This window comes from Argopecten irradians, chromosome 5 (assembly GCF_041381155.1).
Source record: "Argopecten irradians isolate NY chromosome 5, Ai_NY, whole genome shotgun sequence".
NCBI lineage: Eukaryota > Metazoa > Mollusca > Bivalvia > Pectinida > Pectinidae > Argopecten > Argopecten irradians.
In genome coordinates, this window is record NC_091138.1 from 14,078,931 (window position 1) to 14,098,222 (window position 19,292).

A 19,292-nucleotide genomic window follows, 5' to 3' on the forward strand; every position below is an offset into this window, starting at 1 on the left:
ACAAGAACTTGTATACCTGGTAAGTAGGAAACCTTGTAGGTCCGGATTAAACTTTCTTCTTCACTTAAAATACCTTTAACTTGAATGTGTGCATTATTCACGGTTGCTCGGACTTTTTTGAGTTATGAAGTTTGGATCGTATGTCTCAAGGTCTTGACTGTCTACACTTTACATTTCAATGATTTTAACAAGCGAGACATTAGACAAGTTGGTGACAAATAAACAAGAAGACAGAGTTTGTCTATTTACCACTGTTTTATTGGCAATGCCAGGAATAACCGTACACAAAATGGATATTGATTATCCAGTGCCCCAAGGTTCACAGCCAGTCCGCCTCCCAATGCTGACACTGCATACGGTAATATGTACAGACACCAAGTAGGGCATACACAAAACAAATAGGTCACAACACATAGCTGATCAACAACCATAGGCAACTAACCACAGGTTGATGTAACAAACTCAGGGGGCTGTAACAGACACTGGGTACATGGCACCAGAGGCTGCTGCAACAGACACTGGTTACATGCCACCAGGGGCTGCTGTAACAGACACTGGGTACATGCCACCAGGGGCTGCTGTAACAGACACAGGGTACATGCCACCAGGGGCTGCTGTAACAGACACAGGGTACATGCCCCCAGGGGCTGCTGTAACAGACACTGGGTACATGCCACCAGGGGCTGCTGTAACAGACACTGGGTACATGCCATCAAGGGCTGCCTTAACAGAACCTCTGAGAGCAAGTCATTTGAGGTTGCTGTAGCATACACTGAGGGAAACACCCAGAGACTGTTGCATAAGGTAATCTCTGTTTGGGGGCAAGCAAGTGTGGGCGAGCATGAGAACACTTTTTCATGTAATGGTGAGAAAACTTGTGAAAAAATAGTGAAACCTGTACTCTAGACCATTTGTTTGCACCCAGACGGAGCTTTCCTATACCCTTATAAGTACCCAAGGATTAAACTAATTCTGAAGACTGAGAGATTACGAGTATAGTTACATAACAGGAAAATGTTAGGACATGGATTCTTTTGAAATTGTTCTAACACTCAGAAATATATGTACAGATAGTACACGGTAATACACTACAAAGCGGCACAAACCACAACCTAATTTGTCCAGATCCTTATTACATGTCATATTTGTATTTTCACTTTGAGCTTCTAAAGTTATTGAATTGTATCTGTACATATACAAAGAGAGTTGTTAACGCCCTGCTTGGTGTGTATAGTGGTTTGACCTAAAAGCTATACAATCTATAACTGCCTTGTTCGACATGTACTGAGGGTACACTGTAAATGTACAGATGTTAGTGTTCATCTTAACACTGTCAACAATGGGACTATTGCACTCAACCAGGATAAGGCTAATTATATTTCTACTTTCTTTATATCACAAACCTAGGCTGTCCTTATTCATTAATAACTAAAATTTAGAAATGCTTTAAAATTTGAATACACTAAAATTGGTACATTTACAGCTGCTGAACAGACAAGTGTTCATTACTACGACACCACAGGCATTTAGGTAAGACTCCAGCATATTAAGGTAATAACTTACTGGCCAATGGAGTGCCTGTAGGGGTGGAACAAAAAGCATACAATCACAGTATAATAGCCAATCCGGTGTGCCCCGAGTGAGGACGATGATTTACAAGTGGTACAGATGGGTTATAACCAAGTGGTACAGATGAAGACAATACTACTGAATTGCACATCCAATGAACAATATATAACATTACTCTGACCCTTCAACATTTAAAACAATTCAAGAGTGTGAAATAAAAAACCATTAGTTTCAGAAAAGAGGCTTTCACAGGTTATTCAGATCTAAGCATCTCGCATTCACACTTCCATCACAGCTAACATTTCACATATGTTTATCCCATGTTACACCCCCCTCCCTTACCCCTGACCTCAACCTCAAAAACATGGAATGAAGTGACAAAATGAAAAAGTATCAATTATGAAAAAGCTTAACAACTTTTCTGATGAATACCACAAAGCACTAGAGTGTAGAATATTAAGTGAATATTAAGAAATCATTTGATATAAAGATATGGCCTGGAGTTTGGATGTCTTGATAAATCAGTAACCTTTTACCACATATGTGTTACAATTCTAATAACATCTAAACTGCATAATGTTTAATTTTGAGTCGATCAAAAAATCAATTTTAAGTGACAGGTTTCATATCGCACCTAATTTCTGAGAAAATGTTTGGGAAACAAAAACAAAAATTTACAAACTGACAAGACATTATTTAGACAAAAAGGTATGATTTAGTTACTGGTTACTTGCCATATCACACGTAAATCATATCATGGTTTTGATAGAACTTTGATAACATGCAGTATTTCTACAAATAACATCCAGACAAGAGGATTTCTCAGATCAAATATTGTAAACGAAAACAAAAGGCTTCTCTCCCAATTGATGTGTGCATACACTGTAAGGAATGAAGAGAGTTGCCTCCAAGGGGTATTTATACATTAGATTATGTTCAGTAGTTTGCAAATGGAATGTTACATTTTATCCTACAAGAAGTCAAGGTCACTATATCCATAGTTGATTGGATAGTCAGTAGAACTTTTATCAAAATTTTAAAGATTTTTGTAAATCACCCGACTACTTATATATCCATATATTCAATATTTATAATTGTTCCACCAAACAATGATCTCTGATGTGATATCCTTTCCATATATGATGTTGTTTTAACACATAAGTACCAGTCACAATGGCATACATTAGCTTAAACAGGTTAGCTAGTGTTACCTACCCTTGAGAGTAAATAATAGACACTGCTTGTCAAAAATACACGATTTTTGTAGGATACATTCCAGAAAACAAACCTTCATGAGGGAATGCTTCTGTATTACAAATCAGCTGATCAGAGATACTTGTAGTTAGCGGATATCTAGTGACTGGTACATGTATTTCTCATAATATATCTCAGAATAATCATTTGGCAACTTGGAATATTTTGTTTCATTCAATTATGTTAAAGAATTACTTGCCTTTAATTGACTTTTAACTTGACAACACTTCTTTTGAAAACAAAATCTTAGAAATGTGTTTTGACTAAAAAAGAAAGTAGGTGTATTTCCCCTGTGGCTCCTCTCACACATTAGTACAACGATGATACATGTTAACCAGTTATAACGTTATGGCACTAACAATGGATGTAACAAGGCTAATCATTGTAAAGCACTTAGACATAACAAGTCTTTGTAATACAGACTTCTATCACCACCTGTTTAATTTAATAATAGTATAAATCTACTAATATTCCAGTCCGCTAACACCTAACCCTCCTCAGTAGTAGAGAAGTCAATTCAATTCGCCGTGTGAGGGGCACATTAGATTCTTATTTATTTTAGAGACAACAGGCAGAATTAAACCTAGTATCCTTTTCTTAAAATGTAGAAAAAAATACACAGCACTTTCTAATTACAAGACCAAGGTACCTTTATAATAAGCTATTAGTTTTAAGCGTAACTTTGCGTAGGAAATAGGAGTACCTAGTACCCATGTCTATTGTTTTATTTATAACTAATTTCTAACTGAACAATCTGAGAGACAGAGTAATGTTGATTTTATACACCACACTATTTAAACTGGTCTAACACCAGGCGATATGTTCTTGGTAAACACAGCAACTAGACTAGTTACCATCGCAACACAAACTAACATTAGTCATTTAAATGAGTATTAATGCATTTACATAAAATTCATATTCACATTTCCTTCCACACATGGTGCAATGATTTATTTCATGACAGAAATATTTTTTTTTAGATATTTGAACAAAACATCAATCCACATAACCAACATGATACCAACTGAATTAATTTGGATTGTATGTTGATTGTGTTGTAGCCAGGAAGCACTAAAGAAGTTTTGTCTAAATGTCCACAAAATATAGGACGGTTTGTTCCTAGAGGTCAACATATAGAGTGACGATTTAGGCAAATCTACCCTTGTGAATTCCCGTGTACATATTAACACACAAAACACTGTGATAATTAAGTAATCTCACAAAGCCCATCAAAATCGTGTCCATTTGTTACAAGAGCCAAATACATTGTACATTTTTCTTAATCAAGAACTCATCACCAAATAATTCCTAAAATATACCAATATGATGCATAGGCAAAAATCAGGCTAAAAAGCTGCAGTGGCTAGCTCAATTCATCCACCAGTAAGAGGACGAGACTGTATCAACAAAACCAGATTACAACATGTAATATTCTATATTGTTACACTTCAAAATATTTCCATTGTTTGTAAGTGGACATTAGATAACAAACACTCGCGACATGTACACACAGTAATGATATCCCAACATGATCAGGTGTCCTAAGGAAACCCGAGGACATAGAATGTCTATTTATGGTAAACCTAAAATACATCAGACAAAGAGTGAATTCATATGGTCTATAACGTCAGAAAAATGTTGTTGAAGATCTGTTTAAAGTGTGACAAAAATTAACAGCTGTACGCAACATACTTCAGAAAATATAAACTGCCATCATGTCTAAATATATTCCAACTCAACAAGTTCTACTGCAACAATAACAATCAAAGTTACCTGTCTTAAATTATATCATTTGAAGTTTTTACTTAATTTGTCAATGTGACAAACTTTCTACTGTAAGCCCTTTCTTATTCAAACTTACATAAAGGCTTTTTCTTTATATCTTAATCTTCATCATCAAATATAAGCTGATTCAGGCACTATTGTAAAAAAATTTTCCATAAAAAGAGATAACAGTTTATGATATTTGAAGTATGTCCAACCCTAATTAAAATGTGCGGTGTATACTTAAGCTGACATTAAGTAGTTTCATCACCGGTTAATGAATCAGTTTTGCATGAATACATTCTGTAAATGTCAACACAGATCCTTCAATATGGAATTTAAACTTCATCAAGATACAGGGTAAATCCTAAATACTGGTGCATTAGGTGTTATGATAAACCTAGTGAAGTGCTGGTTGTTACTGCACAGCTGCCGAAAGGTTGACAATACTGAAGGTTTTCTGCATAGACAAAATTAGTTTGTACTGATGTCATATATCATTGATGTGGACATCATTCTCCGTTTATACAGCAATCCTTCTAGTAACATGACAGTCTCTGACTGTTATTATGATACCAAAGGAACTCGTCAAAGTGATGATCAATATCTAGTGATAACCTGCTGGAGCTTGACTAGTCACCCAGAATGGAGATGGTGTCAGAAATCACTATCCTTCAGTGTTGGGATCAGGTCATGGAAATTTTGTTAACAATTCACATAAAAAATCACTTGTTATGAATGTAAGTGTAGATAGTACTAAATATTACAACTAAGGAATCACACGTACTTTGTGCCTGCTTTCAACAATCTTTTCAAGTATAAGAAATAAAGTTTTAACTTTTTCTTCACCAGAGAGTGAAAGCAGACGGGAAGTGCCTGCCTACCCCGTGTTAATTTTGTGTAATACATTTATACCATAATGAGTAATGAACAAATAACAAGATAAATAGCTTACAGCATGAGACAATATACCATCATATAGGTGTAGTAGCCTGTGTCTCAAACACACAGTCGACTATGTCAAGAAAAATATTACTTTCTAATAATATGTACACCCTTAATCAGATTTCCTACTAATAAAATGTCTCTATAGAGACAAGTCTGTGATGTATGGGAACCAACTGTACAAAAATCTGCTAAATATAATATCTTAATATTATCTACAATTTATCAAAATTATCTGTACATGAATAAAAACAAAATAGTGCTTTTCTTTATCTTTAAATTACAACCAACACTTTCCGATGGCTCATTGACATTCATATTGTCTGTAATTTGGATGTCGATGGTGTAGTCAGATCAGTAGCTAATTTCCATGTAAAAATATGCAAAGAGGACTGAAATTGCCATATAATATGTACATGTAGTTGAAAAATAAAACCATAATGAAAGTATCGTATTTAAATTATAAGACAAAATTCAAATTTAATAGACATGCAAAAGAGACATAAATGCCGTAAAAATGTTCAAACTCTTGCAGATAAAATTCAAGGATCACATAATATTTTGGATCACCAATTCATATTTCACATTGTGAACATTAAAACTACTCCCCAACGCCTTTCCCCAGTTCAAGTTGCTCCAATAAAATCAACCTTCCAAATAAAACTGGCATACTAGTCCACGAAGATAACCCATTGTTTTTATACCTTCAAACCAAACTTAATTGAACACAAAATGGTAATAGTAAAACCTTAATACCAGGACATATTTATCCTGCTAGTGGAACAATGTAGAGAGTAATGGTGACCATCCTCTACAACACAATAAACAAATGGTCAGGTGTCCTAAACCTTAACAACAGCACTAACAAATCAATATAATACTAAAGGCAAGACATTTTTACATGGACCGTGATCACCCGTAGGGACAACTGTTACATTGAATGAGTACAGTGGATTACTGTTCTTATCAAATCACTCCCTATTGGTATAAAATCTGTAAGAAGTTATCAAAATTCCCTCTCTATTAAATTTTATAGTATAAATCATGTTTTTTGTCAACAGATAATAATGTAAGCCAATGAGCCATCAGTTACAGGGGATAAAGAACATATAGACATGAATGTGTAAATCTGCGAGATGTTCATCTCCAAATGACAGACATGGGTGAAGAGGAAGGAATAAATTATGCAGCCTAGTATGGTACAAGCTCTATATATACAGCAGTTATCGACATCGGTTGGAATTCGTGCCCGCCACACTGTCATTCGTCAAGCTCTCGTTGTTTGCAGCTCCAACTGAAAACATAAAATTCATGTTTATTTTGGAATTACCTGATTTACATGAACTTGTAATCATGTTAAGCAGTGTTGGTTTTAATATACCACATCTTTTTAACACACTTAATTCAAAACTAGATTGATATCATTCATAACACCAAAAGTGATTCTATACCTAAAGTTACTGGGTCAATATTTAGGCAATAATCGCTGAATATATGTAGTAATGAATTAATGTGTAGAAAAGATGTGATATTGAAAATAAAACAAGAAAATATTATATGACAGAAAATTATAAAGCTATCTAGAAAACTGACTGATTGATAAAATGAAATGTTTATCTAGATGAATAAAACTATGGAATGTTTCTTTATTCAGTTAAAAGAACACATCTATTTAAATGTAGATATCATTCATAATGTAGATTCAAAACCATACAAAAACAAGATATGCATATATCGAGACCACAACTTTGATAACAGCTCATTATGAGTAGCATCACAGGAAACCTTCGTCCACATCAAAGCAAAATCAAAAACATAATAGAACAAAATAAGAAATAGCCATGTCAAAATTTGTATAAAATCTATACTACTCAGCATCCATGAAATTTATAAGGATAACAAAGCGTTTTCATTCCATCCTGGCATTGTAAGCAGAGGTAAGGACGCAGTGCTTGGGCAGGACAGTCGGAGGGCTCGCAGTCTTAACCACTTAAAGCAAAACGTTTGATGAAATAGCCACAAACACCTGGTTTTACGTGGTACAAATTCCCTTCATGGATATTACTGGACACGACAGTGGGACTTTTGGAAGGAATTTTTAGATATCAGACAGATCATTACATTTATCTTTGTGCAGTCAAAAAGGTCAGATCATTACCATTTATTTATCAAATCAAGTTATGATATTGTATATAGATATTTGATATTGGGAACATATAGGAGATGGGTACAGGTCCACCTATCACAATCAATGCCACAAATTTATCATGCTCATGGACATACTGGCTATAGGGCGATCAGTCTCAAGTTATCAGGATGGAATGAACAAAACTAACGTTGTTTACATCATTGATGATGAAGGTAACTGATGTGTTGAATATGTTACTGATGAATGGTGTATACATCACTGATGAACATCAAAACTGTTATTGATGATGATGAATCATAAGTATTATTAACATGTGTGCTATCTACATCCAATGCAGAGTGTGAACTTATACCGACATTCTCATGTTCATGATGCATAGGTCAAAGTATGAAACTTCTATTCACATGGGATGCAAGATTATAGCATCTTACACAAATTTACACTAAAACAACGACCCACAAATATTTTTTTGTATACAATGTTAGAGAACAATATAGAGCTAGATATAATACATACACCTAATTAGCATGGAATCAATAAATCATCCTACCATTAGGTCTAATGTTACCGTTACTTATCTAATACAAAATCACTAAAGCAACATTTTGTTATTATTTTTTTCTTTCTTTTTGCTTCTGTTTCCAATACAAAATTATTTTTTGTGTGTGATATATTTGGAGTTGTGTACCAATATGTTGGCCACAATGAGGTATTAGTTAGGGGGCACCACAAGGGGAGAGATGCACCACGTTTATAGGCACAGTCATTACCTCTGCGACATTGCCTGAAATCACCACAACAACACATTAACCTTTTTGCATGATATACCAGACAACCTGTAGGAAATAGTACATTTTAGATGTTGATATCGGCCAAATCTAGCTAGCCATATTTTAATTACCTGAATATAGATATGTTCAAAATATTCTGTACAATTTTTGCCGAGGCCTATTTTGTAACTTGATTGAAATGACACTTAGCAGTTATTTGTTGTAATATGAATCTTAAATGATGGATGTTTTTTAAAAACAAATAAAACTTTCTGATAATATGTTTCATGAAACATTAGGACATACATGGTGCAGAACTACTACAGGGGAACAGAGACTGCTAAAGGTGCAAAGGTGCTGTAGGGGAACATACTGTTTGAGGAGAATCTATATTACAGAGGTCTTAAGGCTTCATAACCATCCCATTTATCATCTTACTTCTTTTACTTTTCCAATTTCAATAAACAGATTGGCCTTATTTTATCATCTAATAATGAATGATAATGTGACTGTCAATGTTTATAAAATAAACAAAGATATTTTACAGTAAATTTTATTTTTTCAGACAGATACTCTTTCTCTCTGCTCCTAGCTGTAAGCGGCAGATTTTGCACACATGACGCAAGGATAGTTTAAACATGGGGATTAAATGCAAGCTTTAGTGGAAACACATACCAGCATGGTTTTGCATAGGATTGGACGCCGTCTGTGACTTCTTCTTTTCTTTGAATTCAAATGACATAACTTCATCATAAATCAACTCTGGAAAAAAACAAAAAAACTCCATTATATGAAGTCTTATTACATCAATCAATATTTAGTGTTAAAAAGATTGCAATGTACTAGTAAAAAGATATAGTGACTATCTATATAAATACAGTAAAACCCCTCAAACTCGAACCCAGATTCCTCGAATACCCCCTATTAGTCGAACTGGTCGTACAGTCCTGACCGTGTCCATATATAATCTATGTAACAAAACCCCGGATAGCTCGAACAGCTATTCGTCGAATACCCCTTATTCCTCGAACAGAAATATATCCCCGTTTGAGCAAATACATAGTATGTACCCATGCATTCGTCGAACAGGTGTTCGGCCCTTGATAATTGTTTACCTGTGTCACACCTGACTGCACCGACCGTCACGGATAATAGCTAACGCCCTGTGGTATCAAGCCTTTCGGTAATAAGGGATTAACGGTGTCAGTATTACCTACCTTCACGATCGCCAGTCGTTGTTTGATGCAAGCTTTATTTGAATATTTTAGAAAAGGCATTATATAATCGATGTCTCTCTCGTAATAATCTTCGCTTAAATACCAAAATAGAAAGTACGCATTGTGAAATGACAAAAGAGTCGGAAGAAATCGCTGACGTCCGACTTCCTGTATAAGTTCAATATTTTTTTTTAATTTCTGTGGGTTTTTATAAAAAGACATAAACGATACCAAAATTTGATATTGCTACGTACAAATCACATTGACCCATGTTTGTTTTTATCAGTGTGTTCCGTATCTTTTCCCGCATATTGTATTTTCGTAACTTTCCTCGTGAACACGTGTAACCTAACGCTTTTACAAGGTAGACATAGGTATCGTTGTTTGTTCGTAACTATGCTGGTTAATAACTTTACAGTGTGTATTTATTTTGTAAATGTGTTAAATGATTTTTTTAATTAAATCATCGAAATTGTACACAGTGTCTGTTTTAACCAATATGGTATTTTGTACCACGTTTGACGATCGTTTACATTTGATTTACTTTGTCGTCAGTATTTTCAAACCCTCATTTTATGTAATACTTTCATAAAATATCCAAAATGCTGAAATTACGGTAATTAAAATGTCATTGCAATGTATTGTTTGTAATAGGGAGACCGGATATTTTGACTGTCAACGGTCGATCATGACCAACCTCGGATGAGTCGAATACCCTGTATTCCTTGAATTATTGATCCGGTCCCCTGCTGTTCGAGTTATAGGGGTTTTACTGTACATACTGTAAGCTATGCGTACGGGTAATAAATCTTTACAGTTGATACTAACCTTTCCACTGCTCCACTGTGTGTTCCTGCTCGTCAACTGTGTGGTCATAAGAGTCAGGAGCTGGCTGTAAATATAACACAACCACACATGTTTTAATCCACTCTTGACTCAAGCACACCCTCAGATGCTCCAAATTTCATGGTACCATAATGTACTACATGACATTGTTTATCTTTAATTGATATTTAATAGACCATCAACCCCTAAAAACTTTTACACTGAAATTTAATTGGAACAAATTACATCTCGTTACATAGCAATATATTGGGTTATAAATGCATTCATTTGTTATCGCTCTAACTTGTTGAAAATCAGTTTTGCGCTAAAACCTGATTGTGCCAAAATAGGTTCTAGTTACATACACGGCAGCCAGGTTTGTTATATGAACAACCCAAGTTCAGACTGTTTCCATGCTAACACTGCAAAATAAGTTATAGATAAAAGTGGTTGGTATACATAATGACAGTGACCATATACTTACCCCATTGACTTCATTCTCATCGTACCACACATTTATATATGGGTGCATTAATGCTTCGTTAACAGAAATCCTTTTTTCTGGGTCTACCACTAACATTCTAGATAGGAGATCACGAGCCATGCTGGCTCTAAGTCCACTATGATCAGCACTGTCCTGAGGAAATATCACATCTGGGAATAGTCTATCAAAGTTATAGCCAGCGTGACGTGGCCGATTTTCAACATAACTTCTAACTGTAGGTTGCAGTCTTTGCATAAATTCCCTCGACGGCGTTCCTAACTGCTCTATGATTTTGTTCCACTGATCGATATCTGAACATCAATGTTAAGGAAATGTTCAAACATGTCAAGAACAGAAACTGAAATTCAATATCAGACTTAAACAAAGAGATTTGCCATTATTGGTATGAGAAAGAGAGGCCTGGATTTATAAAATAGTTAATCAATGCTAAAAATATCTTGCATAAACAATATTTGTCATTCATTATCCAACAAAAAAAATCAGTTTAATAACATTGTAAGTCTGTGCATGACTAAATGTTGACATTTTTAAAAGGAAGGATACGATCACTGCCTGGAAACATCACAGCTCCACGGATCAACTCGGCCATGATACATCCCACACTCCATATATCCACTGTTAAAAAGTTAATATTTATATTTATATTACCTGGTTAAACTTACATAGGGCTCAACGGACCAATTAATCTCAATCCAAATTGTGCAGAAATGATCTGATAATAGAATCCAGGGAGATAAATCCCTAACTTCATTTTTAAATAAATTTTGACCAATCAACCAAATATGTCTTGAAGCAGACCCTACATTGTAGTGTTAGCTTGAGCTTAGTTTTAACATAATAAATTAAGATTCCAATATAACGTCACAATATGTACATAATAATATACTGCAGATATTAATGACTTTGTAAAACACTGCCTACCGTTCTCCTTGTAGCCCATGCCTAGGATGACCTCTGGTGCTCGGTAGTACCGAGTTACAACATAGGGCGTCATCATGAATGCTGTTCCTTGTGTTCTCGCCAGGCCGAAGTCTAAAATCTTCAGTGTACAATCTGACTTTACTACTATATTGCTTGGCTTTAAATCCTGAAAAACAGAACATACATGATTGCATTTCACAGAAGCATAACAAATTTCACTTATTCCAAACTATAAATAAATTACTATTATCAAACATTGCAAATGGGGTGATATTTAATTTTGGTGATATTTGTCTAAAAACATGTACTGGTGACTTACCCGATGGATAATTCCGGCTGAATGTAAGTGTTTGATACCACATAACATCTGATACAATAGATAGGACATTCTCTCATGGTCGAGGTCCATGTTGATCACTTGGCATAAATTGGCATCCATAAGTTCCATCACAAGATACCTGTAACAATACAGAGTAATAGTAATGTGTTAAAACACCTTGTAGACTTAGATACATCTAAATATTTGATTATAATTTATCACTCCAAAATACAGTGACATTTCTAAGGGGAGATAATTCTTTTCAGAAATACTACCCAGTTTTATATTTTAAAGAGACAATTCACTCAGGCAAATTCTTTTACATAACCAATAAGCAAACTATAGCATAAATGTATTGTTCTACATTTCTTATGAAACATATAACGTAAAACATTGACAAATTCCACAACATTGTTAAGTATTTTAATTAATATCGTTGAAATATCAAATCGTTGATCAATACGATTAAGCAGGTACAATATTAACTCTGTACCCATACCCGAGCCAAAGTCACGCACGTTAAACAAATGAACTACAAAACCACTGAGAAGGTGATAAAATGATTTTTAGGCAAGACAATTCACCTAATAAGGTAAACACACTACTGTCAGAGCGATTTGAGCAGTTCTAGCCAAAAGTTGCATTACTTTACGAGCAAGGGACAGGGTTCGGCATACAAGAAGTTCGACCACAGTGTGTAATGGCGGACAGCGAGCAAGTTTGAATATTTCACACACGTGTCACCACCATAGGCGTTTCAGGCATATCACAGTAAAACTGACTGATGTAATTTCCATTAGAAGTTGTTTTATCTGATATACAAATATTAATGTTCTCTTAGACTGAATTGTCCCTTTAATGTTTATATCATTAAGTTACCACCACATCAAGCAAACCAAACATGATCACCACAATATCTTTATAGATTTTGTGATAAAAATTATGTAATTCTCAGACTTAATGTGCAATATTGATATATCTATTACATTTCTTCAAACTCATAATTTTCCCGAACGCCACTTTATTTTCCAATGACAACCATCCACATAATGGATCCCCATGAAGTCTTAATTTAGTCTCTTAGGCAAAATTTTACATGATACAGTTTTGTTCATGTTTACCAACAAATTAAATGTCAATATATGTTTGTGTGTCCATTCATTTTTATTTTTTACAACACTGAAATTTGACACATATTTTTCTCTTTTCTCTATATTATGGTTGCTAATATTATGAACATGTTTTGTAGTACATGTATTCCTATTTAATAATTATCATCTCTGTGGATAAATGGTCACTACTTCAGATTGGAAAAAATAAATGTGAAGAAGAGAAATAGACTTAACACTATATACTTACACATCTTGAAAGTCTTCTAGTGTCTTTTGTGGAGTAAATGCATTTAACAAGCCTATTATCTGGAAACCAAATACAAAAGATTGATTAATATTCAATGAATTGATACATTTCAAAAACAAAACACTGACCCATTCTTGACTTAATTAAGTCTAGTTCTCAAAATGGTTTAGCATTATTGAAAATATTTTAATGAAAAAACAGTTCTAGAAATGGATTTAATGAAATGAACATGCATGCACTATCTAGCTTTATCTTTGCTTAAAACATGTTTTCTCATATGGTAACATTGCTGCATACTTGTTTGAATGTCATAACATGTACAAAATACATATTTTCCGATATGAAAGAGACAATTCTAATTTGCCACAGATTACATCATAATGTCAGTATTTTGATCTTACTTACATTCTTGTGATTAACCAACTTCATTAGTACAAATTCTCTGTATGCCCTTTTGGCATGAGTAACATTTTGAAACGGACGACTGAGTTTCTTTATTGCAACATTTGCTCCAGCCACTGTGTCATAGGCAGCACTAAAACATTAAAATCTTCATGTCAGTAAAACATAATCATCTCCCTAGTGTGATGAAGATCAGTCTATTTTCAAATTTTGAAAACTAAATAAAATTGTAATATTGTCAAAACTCTGGCAATTATAATTATATACCTTTGAGAAACAGTTATCAATGTACAAGTATATACTAGGGAATTTGTTTAAAGTCTTATATTTTTCTATCACAGAAATCAATTCTGTAATGTAAACCTGAAGGATAACAGTGATCGCCTTTTACATTGAAGTTCTGATAATATTACAATGGAATTTTAAAATAATCACCACACAATTCCTTGAGCTCCAGATCCTATTGGCTTGAGATTCTGGTACCGATCCAAAATTGTGAATGTCGAGTCACCAACTTCTACCATGTAGAAGTTGGGAGGGGCAGCAGCGGGAGGGTTACTCATACTGCTGGAAGGTTAAGGACAATCAAACAACCCTCTATACCTCCATTGGTGTGTACTGGGTTTAAATGAACTTTAAAGATAACCCTCTACAACTTTTTTTGCTTCAGGCCCAAGGTCATCTACAAATGAAAGACAAATTTTTATTATTACATGTATGTAACATATATACCGGTAAATATGAACATATATGATGTCTGCTTTTCAATTAATAGTTAGGCACGCAAAGGTCAAGTAGTAAAGTTGTCCAGACTTTAACCTTCCAACTCTGGGTCACTATTTGACAGTAACATATACAGTTGTTCTGAGCAAAAATAATGGGTTAACTGCGTGATATTATTAATATTTTCTTTAAGAAAACATTGGTTTTGTCAATTTTGCGATAACTTCATACTTATCAGAAAACTAATATGCAAAATATTGCTTTGGTTTGCCATGTGTGTGCTTAAAATTGTAAAATTCTCGTAAAATCACAATTTCCGTCAAATAGCCATCTTTGATTCATAATAGCCCAAAATCAAGCCCACCAACATATAATTTTTATTACATCTTTAACTTTGGTATGAATTTCTCTTTCCAAAAATCTGTATTAGGAAAAAAAGTAAGTCATCATAAAATTTGAACTTTTCACCAGATCCTAATAACTGCATAGGCATTTCTGTGGCCATGCCCTGCAGGTCTGTAGGGCATTATAACTGAACCTGTTGCCCCCATGCACTGCATGATCATAAAGGCGACTCAATACACCGATTCCGGGATACAAGGAACTCTTCTGGGTGGGAGGTAGAAAACGTTGATTTGGTCATGTGACCGCGAAAAATTTAGGGCACATTTTTCCGTCATGGCGGTGACACTTATAGGCAGAGAATACCAATGTCCGGGTAAAGGTCATAGTCGGTAATACTTGCTCGATAACGGAACTAAGATAAACTGTTATGTTTTGTGTTTCTTATTTGTTATTGATTTTTGGGAAAATGCACCAAGGTAAGTTATGAAATATTTGTGAGTGAGACGTCAGATACCGCTGATTTCCAACTGCTAGGCGACAGCTCCATTTGATGCCGTAATTTACATGTCATTTCCTTATGAAGTGTCTAAATTCAATTTTCGTGCATATTTAGATTAAATTTAATACAATATGTTCCGATAATTAATGTTAATTGTTCTATCATGATATGTAATTTTCCACCCGTGTTCAATCATTACATATGCCGCCATTTTGTTTCAAATGTGCCCTAAATTAAGTCACGTGGTGATGAAAGTCACATGACTAAACTGACTGAATGTTGTATCCCGGAATCGGCGTATTGCAACTTGATATATCCCTTTGACCTTGCCTCACTTTTTGACTTTGAGTTGAGTGTTCACCCCTGTAAGGATGGCTAATTAGTGTTCTGTCCACTATAGTTGGCTGAGCATGAGACAAACAATAGTCTATAGTCTATAAACATGGTAGTCTCTGCTTCTGTGTATAGTGTACATGCATATGGTCACCATAAAGGGAGTGAGTGGGATGACTGATTTGCCTGTTATCAGTATGTATAATGTTACTGGATGGGGTGTGCTTTTCAGAATCTCTGGTGATTGGTTTCAGAAAGATTGATACTCAGATAATACTAAAAAAAGGACAGTTTCTCTTATTGCAAAGAGACTCAACATGAATATACTGCAGCCTCCCAAAACATAGATATATCCATACATGCAGTGAAGGACACACAGTTACACTAGACCTACTGATTAGTAAAATTATCTACAGTTTAGACATAGTGGACTTCTTATGCACTAAGGTAGTAAGGCTAGTTTAATACTATTAAATAGCACGTTGAATGAATCAATTTAAGGTAAGTATCTAGCAACATTCAGATATAAGCTTTGAAAAATTTAGTTGACAATTCTGTTGATTCTCTCTTATCTCTGAAAAATGCAAATTAGTTCCCTGGCAGATAATATATATTGGTGGTGATTACGTATCCTCAATTTGAAGAATCTTTATAAATCTATCAATGCAACGGATAAGTCAGCATGTCTTTATAAAAGTCAAAGCAAAGATGTAGATGAGGTGGATAAGTCCCTTGGGGTTTTGGACAAACATATCGCGAGCACTTTTGTGTTTGAGCATTGACCATGACTGTGCATACAGACCGCGACGTTGGGCGACAATTGATTTTCCTTCGATATCCACTGGCCCAACCTTTGATGTAGCTTTCAGATGCGAGACTTACCGTCTTACTTTCTGAAGTGAGCCTTCATTTTATAAGATGTCATTTTTTTCAATGAAAATTTACGACATTTCTTCTAAATCTTCCGTCTTCAAAACAAGAAGTAGACATCGTGAAATTTATTAAGTTTAATTTGGTGTTTCATTTTACTCGAAAACACAAGTATTTATTGAGAAAAAATAGTTTTTATAACCAGTTCATAGGCATCCCACAAGGTGTAGTGTAAAAAGACAGTGACAAATCCTTTTCACTTATAAATCCTTGGTCAAAGGTACTGCTTCCATGAACTGATGACATGGCTGAGAGTCAATGGGATACAGTAAAACCTTACAAACTTTAACTTGAATGTGTAACTCGAAACTGCTGGTCATTTCAAGTGTAAAAGGAGTGGGTCAGTGTGGTTTGTACATATATAGTGTTAAATACGGTCTCTGTCACTCAGCTGACGGAGCATGCTTCTTTGGCTCAGTCAGTAGAGCCATAGATTTCCATGCCAGCCCGGGTTCGATTCCTTGTATTGGCACTCGACAAGAATGTGTATTTTCCCTGTTCTTCTACATTGACACCCAACTAAAATAACCCATGGAAGGTGGTTAAAGAGTCTCGGTTGAGATTTAGGAAATCTCAAGAAAAACAGGGGGAGTAGTGTAAAAGGAGCTGGTCGGTGTGACTTGTATATATATATATACATTAAGTGTTTAATACGGTCTCTGTCACTCAGCTGACGAAGCATGCTTCTTTGGTACTCCCATAAAATGAGAGTCGACTGATCAGCTGTTTTTTTATCGGATGTAATTTGCTGACTGTCGACTCTCATTTCTGAAGGGTTATTTCTTTAATGCAGCTCCCGACGTCAGATGAAGGCGAAAGGAAAAGTGCAATAATGTCAATATTTATAGCTCTAACAGTGATAACTTTGATGTGTACTTACAGTTTAGGTATTAATTATCCCCTTTATCTAGGAACACCATAACTTGAGGCCTCATAAAATAGTATTTTAACGGATTAGATATGATGAATCCTTTCCGTAACATTTTGACCTAGTTTTAAATATGGCGGCTGGTTACTACAAAAAACGAAACGTGAATTCAAGTGGGCAGAATGCAAGTAAAAGTAAAGGCAGATCAAGCGTTTTGGGGACTTTGCAATTCGTTTTTTTCTATTTACCGGCCGGATCGCTATCAACATGAAGTTTTGTCTGGGTCATGAAAGTTTACGTTAGGAGATGTAAATATTTGTTTTAGATAGATTTTATGGCTGATTTTATCAAAATACTTGTTGATTATTAAAAAGAGGTAGGTATTTGACATTGATGACTATTTAAATATGATTTAAAAGTTTTATATTGTCACAATCAAAACTTTGAAAATGTTACCCTCAGCATCGGGCAAATGGCCTATCGGAAGTTAGAGGTTAGACACGATGTAATGTTCCAAAAGTGTCTCGTTGTGCTATACCTCTAACATTGTTGCAGTAGCTTCTTTGGCTCAGTCGGTAGAGCCGTAAATTTCCACGCCGGAGACCCAGGTGCGATTCCTGGTCGGGGCACTCGACAGGAATGTGTATTTTCCCTGTTCTTCTACATATGCACAATTTTCACTTTTTCAGTATACATTCTAATTTTAAGTAAACTAAGCTTAATATACTAACTTAAAGTGTAAATTATGGTTCTTGCTGCATGACAAGATCTTTATTTTAGTTTTGAGTTTGGCTATAGGCCTATATATAATCAGTCCTGGCTTCTGATAGAAAACATCCACTGGTATATCTCAATCAAAAATATCTTTAATCCATTACATCAAATACAAAAATTAATTTTGACAGCCAAAATACATGACAAATGTCAAACATGGGAAATTTCTCTCATTCACTGTCTTTTCAACAAAAAGACAAAGAGGAACAAAACAGACAGCTTCTAATCAATCATTTATAACATTAAATAATTAAGCTAACAATCATACACTTTTAATAACAAGAAGACATAAATAGATAATTTAGTATATTATCCACTACTGTCATTGGGTCACATATCATGGCAGACAGACAGCATAAACTTCAATGTAAGGACTGATAACCAGGGCATACATTTATTCATCATCAAACCATATGTGTTGACCATAGGACGACAATCATTTATTGTTAATACACAACTGTAAGAAGAGGATCCGGAACGGTTAAAGTTTTTTACATACGATTTTGCGAGGACGTACACGAGAAGTCACGCCAGTGGTGCCGCATCGGCAACTTTCCAATATAAGCAGGCACCTGTTTTCGGAAAGCAGAATAACAAATATGTTAAGACTGTGTTTTGTCAAATCATGTTTACCTAGACAATCCAACCTGGCCAATACCCGTCTGCGATCAAGAAATCCTATGGGTCGTCTTCACTCACGTCTTTCGATAAATATTCCTCCATTCGTCTATTTTGGTGCGTGTGACGTAAGCATGTCTTGATGTAATTTGATTATCGTTTACAACGAGACTACAAAAATATATGTTAAACTTACCTATAAT

General features: G+C 34.8%; 1 protein-coding gene across 1 annotated transcript; it reads right to left on the bottom strand.

The window, feature by feature from the left end:
* Positions 1 to 236: 236 nt before the first annotated feature.
* LOC138322942 (stress-activated protein kinase JNK-like) lies at positions 237 to 19,235 on the bottom strand. Its single transcript, XM_069267201.1, has 11 exons — positions 19,105 to 19,235; positions 14,435 to 14,681; positions 14,003 to 14,132; positions 13,598 to 13,656; positions 12,239 to 12,377; positions 11,920 to 12,085; positions 11,542 to 11,613; positions 10,978 to 11,288; positions 10,497 to 10,560; positions 9,127 to 9,213; positions 237 to 6,826 (listed from the first exon to the last, which is right to left on the bottom strand). Exons 2-11 carry the CDS (start codon positions 14,560 to 14,562, stop codon positions 6,756 to 6,758), a joined length of 1,227 nt encoding a protein of 408 aa, XP_069123302.1. The 5' UTR covers positions 14,563 to 14,681; positions 19,105 to 19,235; the 3' UTR covers positions 237 to 6,755.
* Positions 19,236 to 19,292: the final 57 nt, after the last annotated feature.

Excerpts from the sequence above, each read along its gene's own strand:
- LOC138322942 (XM_069267201.1), bottom strand. The coding sequence starts at position 14,562 with ATGAGTAACCCTCCCGCTGCTGCCCCTCCCAACTTCTACATGGTAGAA. Across the intron at positions 12,378-13,597 it reads CTAGAAGACTTTCAAGATGT|GTATCTTGTGATGGAACTTA; the intron begins GTAAGTATATAG and ends GTATTGTTACAG. Across the intron at positions 12,086-12,238 it reads CAGCCGGAATTATCCATCGG|GATTTAAAGCCAAGCAATAT; the intron begins GTAAGTCACCAG and ends TCTGTTTTTCAG.